A 12457-nucleotide genomic window follows, 5' to 3' on the forward strand; every position below is an offset into this window, starting at 1 on the left:
CAGGCATCTATATCGACTCAGCTCTAACCTGAGGTTCCTCGGCTTGCGAAGGATGAGACAGAGTTCCTGCTTCAATGTCCGATCGCCCGTGCTTTGGTGAGGAGTGTCTCTGTTGCACAGAAGAATTCTGGGTTCTGTCACTGCTACATGCTACACCTCTCGCTGTGTTCGATACCCTGTGGCTAACGTCTCGGAACCAGCGCATGAGTGGACGGAGCGTGATGAGACTTCCAGCCGTGATGCCGAGACCGGCTTCGACGTTCGACGAGATAGCGATACCAACGGTCGCATCTGGAAAAGACAGTTATTACATGCTTGTTTGACTCTCATCGCGCAAGACTGACATAGGAAGTCTGGCTTTTTATAGTCCGGGAGAAAGGGGATACGGACTGCGACGGCAGCACCTGCACTAGAGAGCAGTCAGTATGGGTCTCTCCTCTTCGGACTGCCGACGTACATGCATCCCATGCTGAGAATGACTCTTAACGCCCATTTGGACCTCCAGCTCATCTGCAGGTCCTTTAGAATATATAGAGGAAAGAGTCCAAGGGTGAAGTCGCAAAGACAGGCTGTCGCACTATAGAGGTACGCAATGTCCACTACATACTGGGTGCCAATGCAGTGTCCTCTGCCCGTTCGTTGCCAGAATTCTTGAACCGGATGGCACTGCAACGTCAGGGTAAGCCAGAAGGCGAGGCCGACAGTGGCCGTTAGACCAATTACGAGATACATGACGGCTGATTGGCGCCGCTGGACGGTAAGACGGAGAAGCAGCATTGCGATGGAGATTCTTGCGGTTGCCACGACCCAAACATAGGCGCTCTGCCCGAGCCACCACCACTGTCCATGTAATGTAAATGTCAGGGTAATGGGCAGCTTTGGGTGCCGCTAGAACTTACCATCAGAGCCGTGTGAATATCTTCTACCGAGTCGAACTGACTAAATCTTTTCCCGAATCCAGCAATTGAGCCAGCCAACCCGCATGTTGCAAACCAGATATTGAATAGCTGAGTATGAGTATCAGTTGTTCTGTCTATTGTCGAGGGTCGTATCAGCTCACGTACCATGGCCAATACCATCAAGCCATCATCCCATCCAAAGGCTTTCACGAGTCTCAGCCGGACAAAGCACCGCAGAGCAACGGCAGTAAATGATAGACACAGGAACAGCAGGGTGACAGCGAATAACGCCCTACTGCGACCGTTCAATGCCATTTGAGTCAATCAGATATCCATGCAAGTCAAGTGTCGTCACATGATAAATCAATGCGGTATTTGCAGAATAAGTCTCAGAATCCTACAGTCCCGGTAGTGCATGTCCCAAGAGACTAAATCTGAATATGGCCGTCATCAGCAGAAGAAGTTTGAAATCTTCTCTATGCTGAGGAGCACAATCCCAAGACTACCGGAAAAGCACACACCGCGTCCGCGCTTTGATAGGAATGTTGGAGAGTGTAACCCGCTGATGAAGGTTTCAGACTTGGCGATTGGTGGCGGCGGCGAATTCGTTGGATGCCGCTTCAGACCCCACTCCATGGATCTGGAATCATCAGAACCAACAACAATTGGACGGAAATACTATGCGTCTAATGACCGGGCCTTAAGAGAAAATATATTATATACGGGCCGAATTGGGTAGCTATCAGTAAGTTATTAGAGGTTGTATTACACATAAATATCAAATAAATAGCGTATTGTAATGGATGCAAGAGTCTTCCCCAAGCTGCTGTGCCCTTCTGGTTGTGTTAAGAATAGAATTTTATCACTGAATACAGGGTCTTTCAGAGCATTAGAGGATAATGAGCATATAAAGGCTGAAGAATGGCTGCTAACAGTCTTGTTAGAGTTACCGATTAAACCCATGCCGCTTCCTTTAGTCGGGTCTTCTTGCTATAGAAGAATTGGCAGTGGCCACAGTGTGGAAGATATTTAGGTGAGAAGAGAAAGCTCTGATTCTCACTTGTGTCCAAAAGAACAACCTTATACTTCAAGATATCTGCTGTGCCAGCGATCTGCTGCCGATCATATCAGGGACCTCCACAAGCTGTGAGCGAGAATAGTGGGGCGGCAGGTTTGGTTGGATACAGTCAGTTCACGCCGACACTTTGTTAACACGTCAAGAATCCCAATTCTTTCTAAAACTCCCTTCTGTTCAAAGCTAATACTGCTACAGCCTTCGCTAAAACACTCTGTGGGCTATTGCAAAATATGACTCAGAGAGGTCGGCCTAGGGCAAGCGGCGCAGGAAGTCCCTATAGTCTAGGCTGAGATGCAGTCCCTTACGCGACGCTTAACTACTCCACCCATATGTTCCAACGAATGAGGGCCAGTAAGGGCCGTCAGTACAAAAGGACGATGGTCTAGGGGCTATGTTGCGATGTACTTATATTAAACCACCAAGCCCTCCTTAGTACTCTGCTTCTTCCTCTTCAACGTTTCTTCAATTATTTTCCTCAGTCAAACATCATGTCATCTGTTAGCAGTGTTCTCATACGCCGGGGCGCCGAGTTGATTTCCGCTCGGCTTCGAGACCGTGGTCAGTCTCCAATGCATGTATGGCTAGAAGCCCTAGGCCTCCCAATTATCATTTTTACGGCCGTTGTATTTGGTTTCGCAATTTTTTGGGTGAGTCGGTATTAGTATTAGAAACAGCGACTATCTAAACTCATCGATAGGTTCACTACACCTGCATTGATGTTATTGCGACTCTGGCCGCCGTCGAAGACTCCAACCCGAAGACGTATGTTCGCCTCGACAGCGAAGATTCTCACGATTCCTTCGACCCTAATGATCCCGAGGTCGCTGCTGCATCAACCACTAAGCCAATCGCTAGCGGGCTGCGCTCGGCCATTAAGCACCTACGCGCCCGTGGCGGGTCGTGCTTCCGTGGATTTCGTATGTATCTGGCCTTCACGGGGTTCGATCTGGGCGCGGGTCTTCTAATTCGAGGAATTGTTGTTATTCCGATCCATTCTGTCTCCGTTTCAATTTTCAGTACATTTTTGAAACAGTTCATCGCTAGCATGCCCTTCGCCACCTGGCAGATGGCTTGGGTTCATCTTGTGATCGCCGAAAAATCTCCTAGGAGCTCCTACCGGCGAATGCTTGGCCTCCGGCATTGGCCTAGAATCGCCCCTGCGGCTGCTTTGTACAATTTCCTAATGTGTGCGGCCTCTCTGCCTATATCTGCTGCAGGGCCCGCTGGCTGGGTCGCCATGATGGCTGCCCCCTTTGAGGGATATAAAGGGCTTCTCCTTGTCCTAGCCATTAACATTCTCCCGGTTGTATTTCTCATATTGGCTTCTGTTCCCGCCAGGGGGATATTCGCTCGTGTGGCTGCCTCTATGCTGCCCGAGGAGGATGACCCGATCGTGCCCTTCGACCGCCTTTTTGGCGGCAAGGTGAAACCCGAAATTGTGGGTGGTAGTGGCAAGCTCGGCCTCAGAGATGCCTGGACCACCTTTGATTGGCCTGCTCGCACTCGCTTTGTTAAGGTCATCCTGAAGGCTCTTGCCATTGAGGTTGCACTATTTGTGGTTGGGATGCTTCTAATGCAGGGCGAGTTGGCTCTGATCTATCTACTAGCCGCTTAGTTCTTTGAAGTTTTATATACTTTCTTGTTGTTCTCAATCGTTCTGCATTGGGCCGTCGTGCGATCAATCAATGCGGCAGAAATCTGCTGATGATTCACAGCTGTGCAAGATGTCGGCCCATGTGAGTCTGTGTTCTCTTCCCTGCTTTATTATCTGCTCCTGACCCGTACAGGGAGATCGATTTCGGCCTCTGCGCTATCAACTTCACAACGAGAACAAAGGCTCATTGCGAAAGACGAAGCGCAGGTCCAGAATGGCCTCCCTCAGTTTGCCGGACGATTTTGAGGAATTAGACCTCGAGCGAAAGAGCGAGCTTTCAAGGCGACGGCATTGTCCACCCAGTCGAAATACTACGAATGTCTTGCCTTGAAGACAACAAATATGTGCACCAGGCAATGAAGCTTGACCGGAGCTATGGGAGCCGTTTACGTCTTGCCAGCTTTTCTTGAACGGTAGTATGGTTCCACAGCGAAACTCTGTGACATGCATTTCACAGGTCTAGGCTAGATTGGAACTTCCAGGAAGCTGTCCCTTTGCGTTGTCTGAGAAGGTGCTGAAGATGCACAATGAATAAGTAGCAAAGTATCAGGACATGCGTTACGCGACATTTTGAAGGCCCAGCTCGCACTGATGACAAGGGTTGGGTCCATATGGAACGATGGAGGAGACGAACATGATGAATAGATACCTCTTTGACATGTATATCGAGACTATGAGTGAGAAGCTATCACCAGATGCAGCTGCGAAGACATGGCCCTTTCCACCAGCCGCTTGCAGTGACACGGTCTAAACTCTTCCTTGCTTGTTCAATTAGACCAGCTAGCGCGGATACGAGCTCGCCTATATAGACGAGCATGCAAGATTCTCAGACTCAGAGAGCAGCCGCCACTTCCTACTAAACCACGGCGCAATCGTCCAAGCGCGCATATCCCACGGCTGCATAGCTGCAGAGTCGGACGAGCATACGATACCTCCCCTCTCAACGATATCTCGTTTAAACTCTACCGCGTCGAGGATGGATGGCGCAGTGGCAGCAAAGGTGATTGCTTTTGCGCGCAGCGTAGGCAGCGGGAGGAGATCAAGGAGCGGGTGATGCGGGAAGAGAATCTGGGGGAGAGTCGGGCGGAGATGGACTGGGATGGCTGGGCGAGTAACTGTAGCTAGGAGAGATGACGGATCGGCCGACATGGCGGTGTACGGGCGGTAGAAAGGCGAGCACAGGGACATGCAGTTGTAGCTGGAGAACTGGTCGATGCTGATCCCGAGGGCTGCGGCGTTGTAAACGCAGGCTGTGAGGAGGAGAGTGTACGTGGTGAACAAGGGGGGTGGAACGTTTGGTACTTTGACTCCGACGGCCTCGTCCTCATCGCGTTTGCTAGATGGATTACGAGGAGGAAAGAAATGATCTACCGTCAGCATTGCTGGCATGGTCTTCCTAGCTACGTCCATATTGTTTGCCGTCGGAGCATTCAGCGCAGTCGCGGGTCTCAACTCCCGTTTCAAAGCGGCCTGTCCCTGCTTTTCGGCAAGAAACTCTCTCCGCCGTTGTCCTGTTCATGTCAGCACGCTGCACAGCACACGGAACAATTACGGAGAACCCACGGTAAGCCCGCTGCGCGCGACGATTCTGGTCCCGTCGAGCGGGGGTGATGATCCTCTTTGACTTGGACTGTCCGTCGGGCTTTCGGGTAGATTGCATTATGATGGCATTATCATCCATTCCATTCCCTGTATGCTCTGCAGTCGCGATAGGAATATGTATGAGGATGGATGGTGGGGAGTGCGGGAGGAATAATCCACCGATGGCTTACGCCAATTGACCAATCGGAGTACACCTTTGGATAACCGAATAGCATCATACTGTGTAAGCCACCCAGTATAAGCCGGGCAGTCAGTCCAACAACAGCTCCGAGCTTATAAGCCAGGCAGCCAGTTCAACAACAGTTCCGAAATTATAAATACGTACAGTCCAACTCCTCATCATATCCCCATCACCACTAAACCACCAATCCACAACAATTAAAGATGTCCCAAAACAAAAAAATCATCGTCATCACCGGCGCCACAGGAATCCAAGGCTCCGCCGTCGCTCACACCTTCCTCCCCCTCCCAACCTGGCATGTCCGCATCATAACCCGCACCCCGTCCTCCCCCACCGCGCGCGCCCTCGCCGCCGCCGGCGCAGAAGTTGTACAAGCTGATCTCTCCGACCTCAATTCCCTCCGGCGCGCCTTCAAAGACGCAACAGCTCTCTTCCTCAATACAGATTTCTGGGGTCCATACCGCGCCACACAGGACACCGCGCTCGCATACGAAACGGAGATCCAGCACGGGCGGAACGCGGCCATCGCGGCGGGGGAGGTGTCCTCCCTACAGAGGCTGATATTCTCCACGCTCCCAGGGATGAAGGAACTATCCGGGGGAAAGTACGCGCATGCGCACCACTGCGATACGAAGGCGGAGATAGCCAAGATTCTGCAGGAGGAGGCTGGTCTGCGAGGGAAGGTGTCGTTTCTGGTGATGGGGGCGTATGCGACGAATGCGCTCTTTTTGCCGAAGGTGGTTGCGGTTGGCGAGGGAAAGAGGGTGTTACGGTTTACTATTCCCGGGACGAAGAGGCTACGGGTGCCGATTATTGCGGCGGAGAGTTCGACGGGGGAGTTTGTCAGGGCGATGGTTGAAAGTGAGAGTGAGACTGGGCAGTGGGTGTTGGGGTGTGATAGCTACCTGTCCATGGCGGAGGTGGTGGATGTGTGGAAGAGGGTGACTGGGTTGGAGGTTGAGGTTGAGGAGGTGGATGTGCGGGAGATGCATGAGCGCTTCGAGATTCCGTGGGAGGTGCTGGATGCGCCGCAGTTTATGGCCGAGTTTGGGTATACGGGCTCGCTCGAGGTGATGATGCCTGAGCAGCTGGAGATACGCACGAAGTCGTTTGAGGAGTGGCTGGCCGGTAGGAACTGGGAGGAAATGATCGTTAAAGCCGAGGAGGAGCTAGCTGGTATATAACTTCTAGTTTCATAGTTCACATCATTGATCAGCCTTTTTCCCCGGTTCCGGTTTCGGTTCCAACTCCAATCCTTGCGCGACAATCAGCTGCGCAATCGCATCCTCCGTCTGTAGGTACGTCCGACTGCCCTGTATGAACCAGAACCCGACAGCCACCACGAGCATCACCCCAAACACCGCAATCGCGTAGTTCATGTCCCCTGGCGCCGGGTCGGGGGAGCCAGGGAAGAAGAAGAAGACGGTCGTGATGGCACAATACACGATGCTGATCCAGTTGGCTGCCGTTCCCCAGCGGCCGAGGCGAAAGGGACCAGGCGGCAGCTGGTCCCGGCCCACAAAGAGCAGCGCTGCGATGGGCAGGGCGTACGAGATGGTCAGGGCGATGGTGCTGACGCTCAGGATCGCTTCGAGGACGGTGTTGGCAAAGAGATAGAGCACGCCCACGAGCGCGATCAACACCCCTTGCGCCCAGAGTGCGCGCACAGGAGCCTTCCACGCAGGATCCACCACCGTCAGGTACCGACTCCAGGGGAGACCGCCGTCGCGGGCAAAACCCCAGGTCAGTCGCGATGCAGTCGTCAGGATACTGATGCCCTGGCCGACGCCGTTGAAAATGAACAGAGCGATCAGAGTAGCGCCGCCCTTGAGCCCAACCGTCTCCAGCATCAGCTCGATGAACGGCAGTCCACTGGGCGAGTCAACGACCTTGTCCACATCCTGTATGCAGAACAGACAGACGACCATGAAGATGAACCCGGTGACGGCGCCCGACAGCACCGCCAGATACGTTACCCTCGGCGCGTTGATCCTCGGCGCCGGCATCTCTTCGACCATGTGGATGACCGCGTCGAACGCAGTCAGCCCATACGCGGCCTGTACCAGCCCAGTAAACCACACCACACCGTCGCTCCAACCCGTCTGGTTGATCCACGTCCCAAAGACAAACCGGCCCGGCTGAAACGACAGGTCGGCCTTGGTCCCGACGGAAATCAACAGCGCAAGCGACAGCACCACAAACAGCCCGGTGAACCACACCCCGACAAACCCATTCATCCACGGCAGGATCTTCTCCCGTCGACACCCCACCACATTCACCACCGTCAGAACCAGCACCAGCCCGAGATAAATCACAAACTGCAGCCAGCCCACCCCCGCGCCACCCCAACTATCATCAAACATGACCTTCATCCCGAGCAGAAACTCCGTCATAAACGCAATCTGCGACGCTGTGAGCGTCCACCACCCGAACGTGTTGATCCACGCACACAGGTACGACACGAACCGCCCCGTCGGCGTATGCCACAGCCTGTACACCCAGTACGCCTGCCCCAGTGCAGTAGGCATGCTACTCGTCAACTCGCCCAGCGACACGGCAACGCAGAGATTACACGCCGTCACCAGGACAAGACCCCAGAGGATGGTGATGGGGCCGCCGTTGCTGAGTCCGCTGCTGAGATCTTGCGCGAAAGTGGAGTACGTTCCTACTCAGCATTAGCATCATCATCATCATCCACTATACCCCAGGAGGCCTCAGGAGGGAAGAAAATACCTAGTACGCAAAACGCCAGCGCGAGCATACTCCACAGATCGAATTTGCGGGTCAGGGCCTGGTCGTGCCCCATGGTCGCGAGATCGCGCGCATCCTGCACGCTTTGGTCGACCGAAGCCGAATCGCCCAGTTTGATGTTTTCCACGTCCATCAATAGCAGTTATAGCACTTAGGGGATGGAATTGTGTGGTGATGGAGAAATACCAGGCATGTCCATTTCTGTTGCAGTGCAGTGCAGGTCTGCGTCATATATGCCCCTGGGCACAGACACTGACACTGACACTTCCCCTCACGAGAGTATGCGGGATATCAAACACAAAGATAGACGATACAGCCTAGATACTGACTCTGGATTATTGGTAATGAGGGATCATCATTCCGGTGATGATATTGATAACTGGCCCGCGAGTGATTTGTCGGCGGCGTCCGCGCAAATTCCGCAGTGCGCACCAGACTAAGATTTTTCACTTTGCGGGGTTAACCTTCTTCTCGGCTGGACTTCCTGACTGCGGTTGGTACTTGGTCCGTCAATAATATCCACTATAGCTGATAGGAGCTCAAATATCTCAGCTACCTTTCTCTCGCTTGTACCAGAGAAGCAAGGCGTATCCTGAAAAGGAAAGTCGACGCGAGTCAAAAGACTCTCCCTCAGCAAGCGTTCGCGATCTGCGTCTCGATCTAATCCGTACCTTACGCTCCAATGGTCTGGAGATGAAACATTTCTTCCGTGGCACTGATGAAAGTAAATGCGGGGTAAACATTAATTCGGCATATATATTAAGGTATCGTCTCCCATTCTCCGATCAACTCTCACTCACAACAGAACAGCACCCAAGGCAACCATCCCAGCCAGAACGGGTACACCCACACCCACACCCACGCCAGATCCCCCGCTATTATTCGGCGACGGCGAAGCCTGCGAAAACACCGCTGTCGTCGTCGGACTACGAGGGCTACTACTAGACGTGGTCTCGGCCTTGGTTACACTCGTGCTTGACGTCGAGACGCGATGAGAATGCGAGCCACTTTCCGTCTGAGCCTTAGTCTTGGTCTCCCTCTCACTCGACGTAGTCATGGCCCCGGTCGCGGTCGCAGTCGGCGGCACCGAAATCGCAGTAAACATCTGCTCCGTCGTGGTAGTAGCCGTAGCAGTGATCGTATTTGCAGTCTGTGCGCCCAGCGTAACAGTCGAGTAGGGCGTGTGGACCGTGACATGTGTAGCTTCGCCCGTGCAGCCCCTGCAACCATCAGCACTCGCATTTTCATATCCAAGAGAGAAAGGACGTACCCGAGGAAATTCCCACAACACCCGACAAACACATTCCCGTGGAATTGGCACCGTTCTGCGATTCCACAGCCCACTTGTAGTTATCCCTCGTTAGTCTAGCGGAATGGCGAAGGAAAGGGGGGACTGCTTACGGCCGCCGTTATCCAACGCGCAGCAGTTCATGGCGCATCCGTCGCCGCAGCATGACCCCAGGAGACACCGGGTGCCATCTCCGCAGCTTGCGCGTTTCTCCAGGGACCCATCCTGCAATGCGTGACGGGCGTAGAGGATCGGCGGGCTGAGGTTTGTGGCCACCGCCAGCTGGAAAACGGAAATGAGGGTGACAAGTGAAAGGAGCATTTTCAACGCAATCTTCGTGGTTTCTGCAATTGAAAGGTTTTAGGGAAATGACAGTGCTTTATGTGACAGGGGTATGGCTGCTGTGCTGTGTTGGACGGGGCAAACCTCGTATTCCTACTTGGCGGCGTCGAAGTCTAAATGGCACGGGGGTTGGGGATTGGATAGTTCTCTGCGATAAAAGCTCGAGCGTTGATCGTCTCGACCTGCTGACTCGCTTCGCTTGGGTGTTTTCAGCCTCACCACCATGAACTCGGGCTGTGACTTTTCGTTTGTTCTACAGGGAATACGACTTCAATATCATACGTGCAAATGAAAGCGTTCATTTTGGTATTTTTCCGGCAAAATGCCGGACTATCTCCGCAGAGCAAGTGACAGGAGCTTGCCAAAGTCAGGAGTACCTAGGCCAGTGGCCGGGTCCCAGCCTTCGGTGGCATTCCAGCTGGCATATGGCACAACAGGACTGCCATTGGGAGTACCGCCGAACCGGTTGCGACCATCGCAGCCCTTGCTGCCTCCGTTGACGATATCGTTGAATCCCTTGCTGGCCTTGCTATACAGCCAGGGGTTCAGGAAACCCATGACGGGCTTGCGAGCGCGCAGGCGGGCATCGTTCAGCAAAGCGACGATAGCGCTGAAGGCGGGAGCCGAGCAAGAGGTTCCGTCATACTGGTGCAGTGTCCCCTTGTCGAACACGGCGTAGTTCTCGGCTTGAGCAGCGACATCGGGGAAGGCACGGCCCTTGGGGTTGAACAGACCCTTGTAGCGAGGGCCAAGCTTCTTGAGATAGCGCTGGACCGCCGAATCCTGATAGGAAGGACGCTCCCAAAAGTCGGAGAAACCACCGGACGAAAAGTACACGGCCTCCTCGGGCTGCGTCTTGGTCGTGCCACCCACTGAAGTTACCCATGGGCAGGCCGCGGGGAACTGGGGAGGGAAGTGGGTGCGGTTGGTGCCGTCGTTGGTCATGCAAGCCGCTCCAACACCGGAGTCGCCCGACGAGAAAATGACGGAAACGCCGCGGCTGCCGAGCTGAGCGTACAGGTTGCAGACCGAGCGAGCGTATTTTTCAGGAATGGTCTACCAACGTCAGTTTAGTAATATTAATACTATGGGAAAAGCTGACATACCTGTTCATCCTCGCCATAGGAGGTGGAAATGACCTGAGGAAGCTGGTCCTGGTCCATCTTCAACACATTCTGCAGGAATTCCAGATAAGGCTCGTTGGTGTTGTCGTTGGGGTCGGGCTGGCTCAGGTCCGGGATGAGCAAACCCCGGCCACCGGTGCTGAACTCGGTGACAGGGATGGGGGAGCTGACACCAACGATGTACTGCAGGTCGAGATTGGCCTCACCACTGTCATTGGCGGAGTGCTGGTCGTTCAGACCGCCGTTGTACTGGATGACGCTAAAGTTCTGCCCAATGGCATATGGGGCCAGCTTCTCCTCGAACTTGGCCAGATCGTCGTAGCGGGCGTATTCCTCCAGGAAACTGGCAAAAGCGACCTTGCTGCCCCGCTTGGGGTCGGCCTTGTAGTCGCCGATGTTGTACAGATCCTTGAGGCATTGAGGGGTAATGACCTGATCGCAAGTGGAGGTGTTGCCGGCTTGGACGGCCGCCGACAGGATGTCCGCATCCACCTGCACGGGCCGACCGCGCAGGGTCGCCCGGTTGGGCTTGATCTGTCCGAAACGAGTGGTGGGCTGGACCATATGGACGTGCGACGCAACCGACTGGGGGAGCGAGTATGCCAGGGTTCTCAGACGCTCAATGTGGCCCACCTCGTTCACGTACCACTTGAAGTCGGCATCGAGCAGATCATTGGCCACGCCAACGGTTGTGCGGAAGTTGATCCAGTCTGCATCCTCCTCAATATCCTTAACTCCAGCGGACTCCAGCCAGCCACGGACGGACTCGACAGCCTCCTGGGTGGGCAACAGCATCCGCTTCATCTCGTCGTGAGTTTGAAAGTGTTTGCCATAGTTTGCGTGGTACGGATCGGACATTTCCAGGAGGGCGGTCTCGAAACCTTCGACGTCCTGTTGCTGCAGGGCGATCTGCAGGCGAATGGGATCGCTGTCACTCGGGGTGTGGGAGTATTTCCATCCTGTTTCGTCAGTCTCGTCTTCCTCTTAGGTAGTGATACGGGGGAACAAACCCTGTGGCACAGTGGACAGCTTCTCAAAAACCTCGGCAGCAACGGAAGAGGACAGGAGTGAAACAACCGCGAGCAGAGCTCCACGGCTCAGAAGCGACGAAAACATGTCGCCGCCAGTCAATGGACAGATTGAGGAGAATGGATGGGAGGAAAAGTGAGGGTGAAGAGCGTCAGTGAGGACTGAGGAGGTAGTAGGATATTTATAACAATGGCCGATCACTGATCGACTGCAACTCGTCACCTGCAAGCTGCATATCTGTTCCTACAGAGAACAGCGATGGTGGACAGCTCCATGGAGAGCCTGAACAAATCGGAAGACCGACGGGGTCCTGCTGGATCCAAAACATAATCGCCTTTCGATTGGATCTTCCCTGGCAGGAATTCCGGTGGTCCTGCAGAAGAGTTACATGGCGCGAGGGGGTGGTCTTGGTGTCTTGGAGTCTGGCTTATCAGGAAGGGGATCGTCAGGGGAGCTCCACTCGGGGGCAGACTCATTTCGGCTAGGACTGGTCCTAGAGATAGATTACA

The 12457-nt window shown here is 54.0% G+C and overlaps 7 protein-coding genes across 7 annotated transcripts; 2 read left to right on the plus strand and 5 right to left on the minus strand.

The window, feature by feature from the left end:
- Positions 1-7: 7 nt before the first annotated feature.
- Aud_002207 (putative integral membrane protein) lies at positions 8-1214 on the minus strand (the record flags this gene model as incomplete). Its single annotated transcript, XM_043296208.1, has 5 exons — positions 8-291; positions 345-409; positions 458-840; positions 900-1007; positions 1065-1214. 5 exons carry the CDS (start codon positions 1212-1214, stop codon positions 8-10), a joined length of 990 nt encoding a protein of 329 aa, XP_043152143.1.
- A 1251-nt stretch (positions 1215-2465) lies between these two features.
- Aud_002208 (uncharacterized protein) lies at positions 2466-3592 on the plus strand (the record flags this gene model as incomplete). The annotated part of the gene is made up of 2 exons (XM_043296209.1): positions 2466-2552; positions 2675-3592. 2 exons carry the CDS (start codon positions 2466-2468, stop codon positions 3590-3592), a joined length of 1005 nt encoding a protein of 334 aa, XP_043152144.1.
- An 840-nt stretch (positions 3593-4432) lies between these two features.
- Positions 4433-5291, minus strand: Aud_002209 (uncharacterized protein; the record flags this gene model as incomplete). The annotated part of the gene is made up of 2 exons (XM_043296210.1): positions 4433-5142; positions 5195-5291. 2 exons carry the CDS (start codon positions 5289-5291, stop codon positions 4433-4435), a joined length of 807 nt encoding a protein of 268 aa, XP_043152145.1.
- A 326-nt stretch (positions 5292-5617) lies between these two features.
- Aud_002210 (uncharacterized protein) lies at positions 5618-6598 on the plus strand (the record flags this gene model as incomplete). The annotated part of the gene is made up of 1 exon (XM_043296211.1): positions 5618-6598. The coding sequence occupies one exon, from the start codon at positions 5618-5620 to the stop codon at positions 6596-6598; it is 981 nt and encodes a 326-aa protein (XP_043152146.1).
- A 21-nt stretch (positions 6599-6619) lies between these two features.
- Positions 6620-8298, minus strand: Aud_002211 (putative amino acid permease family protein; the record flags this gene model as incomplete). The annotated part of the gene is made up of 2 exons (XM_043296212.1): positions 6620-8079; positions 8148-8298. The coding sequence occupies 2 exons, from the start codon at positions 8296-8298 to the stop codon at positions 6620-6622; spliced, it is 1611 nt and encodes a 536-aa protein (XP_043152147.1).
- A 663-nt stretch (positions 8299-8961) lies between these two features.
- Aud_002212 (putative GPI anchored protein) lies at positions 8962-9774 on the minus strand (the record flags this gene model as incomplete). Its single annotated transcript, XM_043296213.1, has 3 exons — positions 8962-9385; positions 9436-9508; positions 9567-9774. The coding sequence occupies 3 exons, from the start codon at positions 9772-9774 to the stop codon at positions 8962-8964; spliced, it is 705 nt and encodes a 234-aa protein (XP_043152148.1).
- Positions 9775-10125: 351 nt separating this feature from the next.
- On the minus strand, positions 10126-12035 carry Aud_002213 (S53 family peptidase; the record flags this gene model as incomplete). Its single annotated transcript, XM_043296214.1, has 3 exons — positions 10126-10851; positions 10902-11878; positions 11930-12035. The coding sequence occupies 3 exons, from the start codon at positions 12033-12035 to the stop codon at positions 10126-10128; spliced, it is 1809 nt and encodes a 602-aa protein (XP_043152149.1).
- Positions 12036-12457: the final 422 nt, after the last annotated feature.

This window comes from Aspergillus udagawae (assembly GCF_001078395.1).
Source record: "Aspergillus udagawae IFM 46973 DNA, scaffold_11, whole genome shotgun sequence".
NCBI lineage: Eukaryota > Fungi > Ascomycota > Eurotiomycetes > Eurotiales > Aspergillaceae > Aspergillus > Aspergillus udagawae.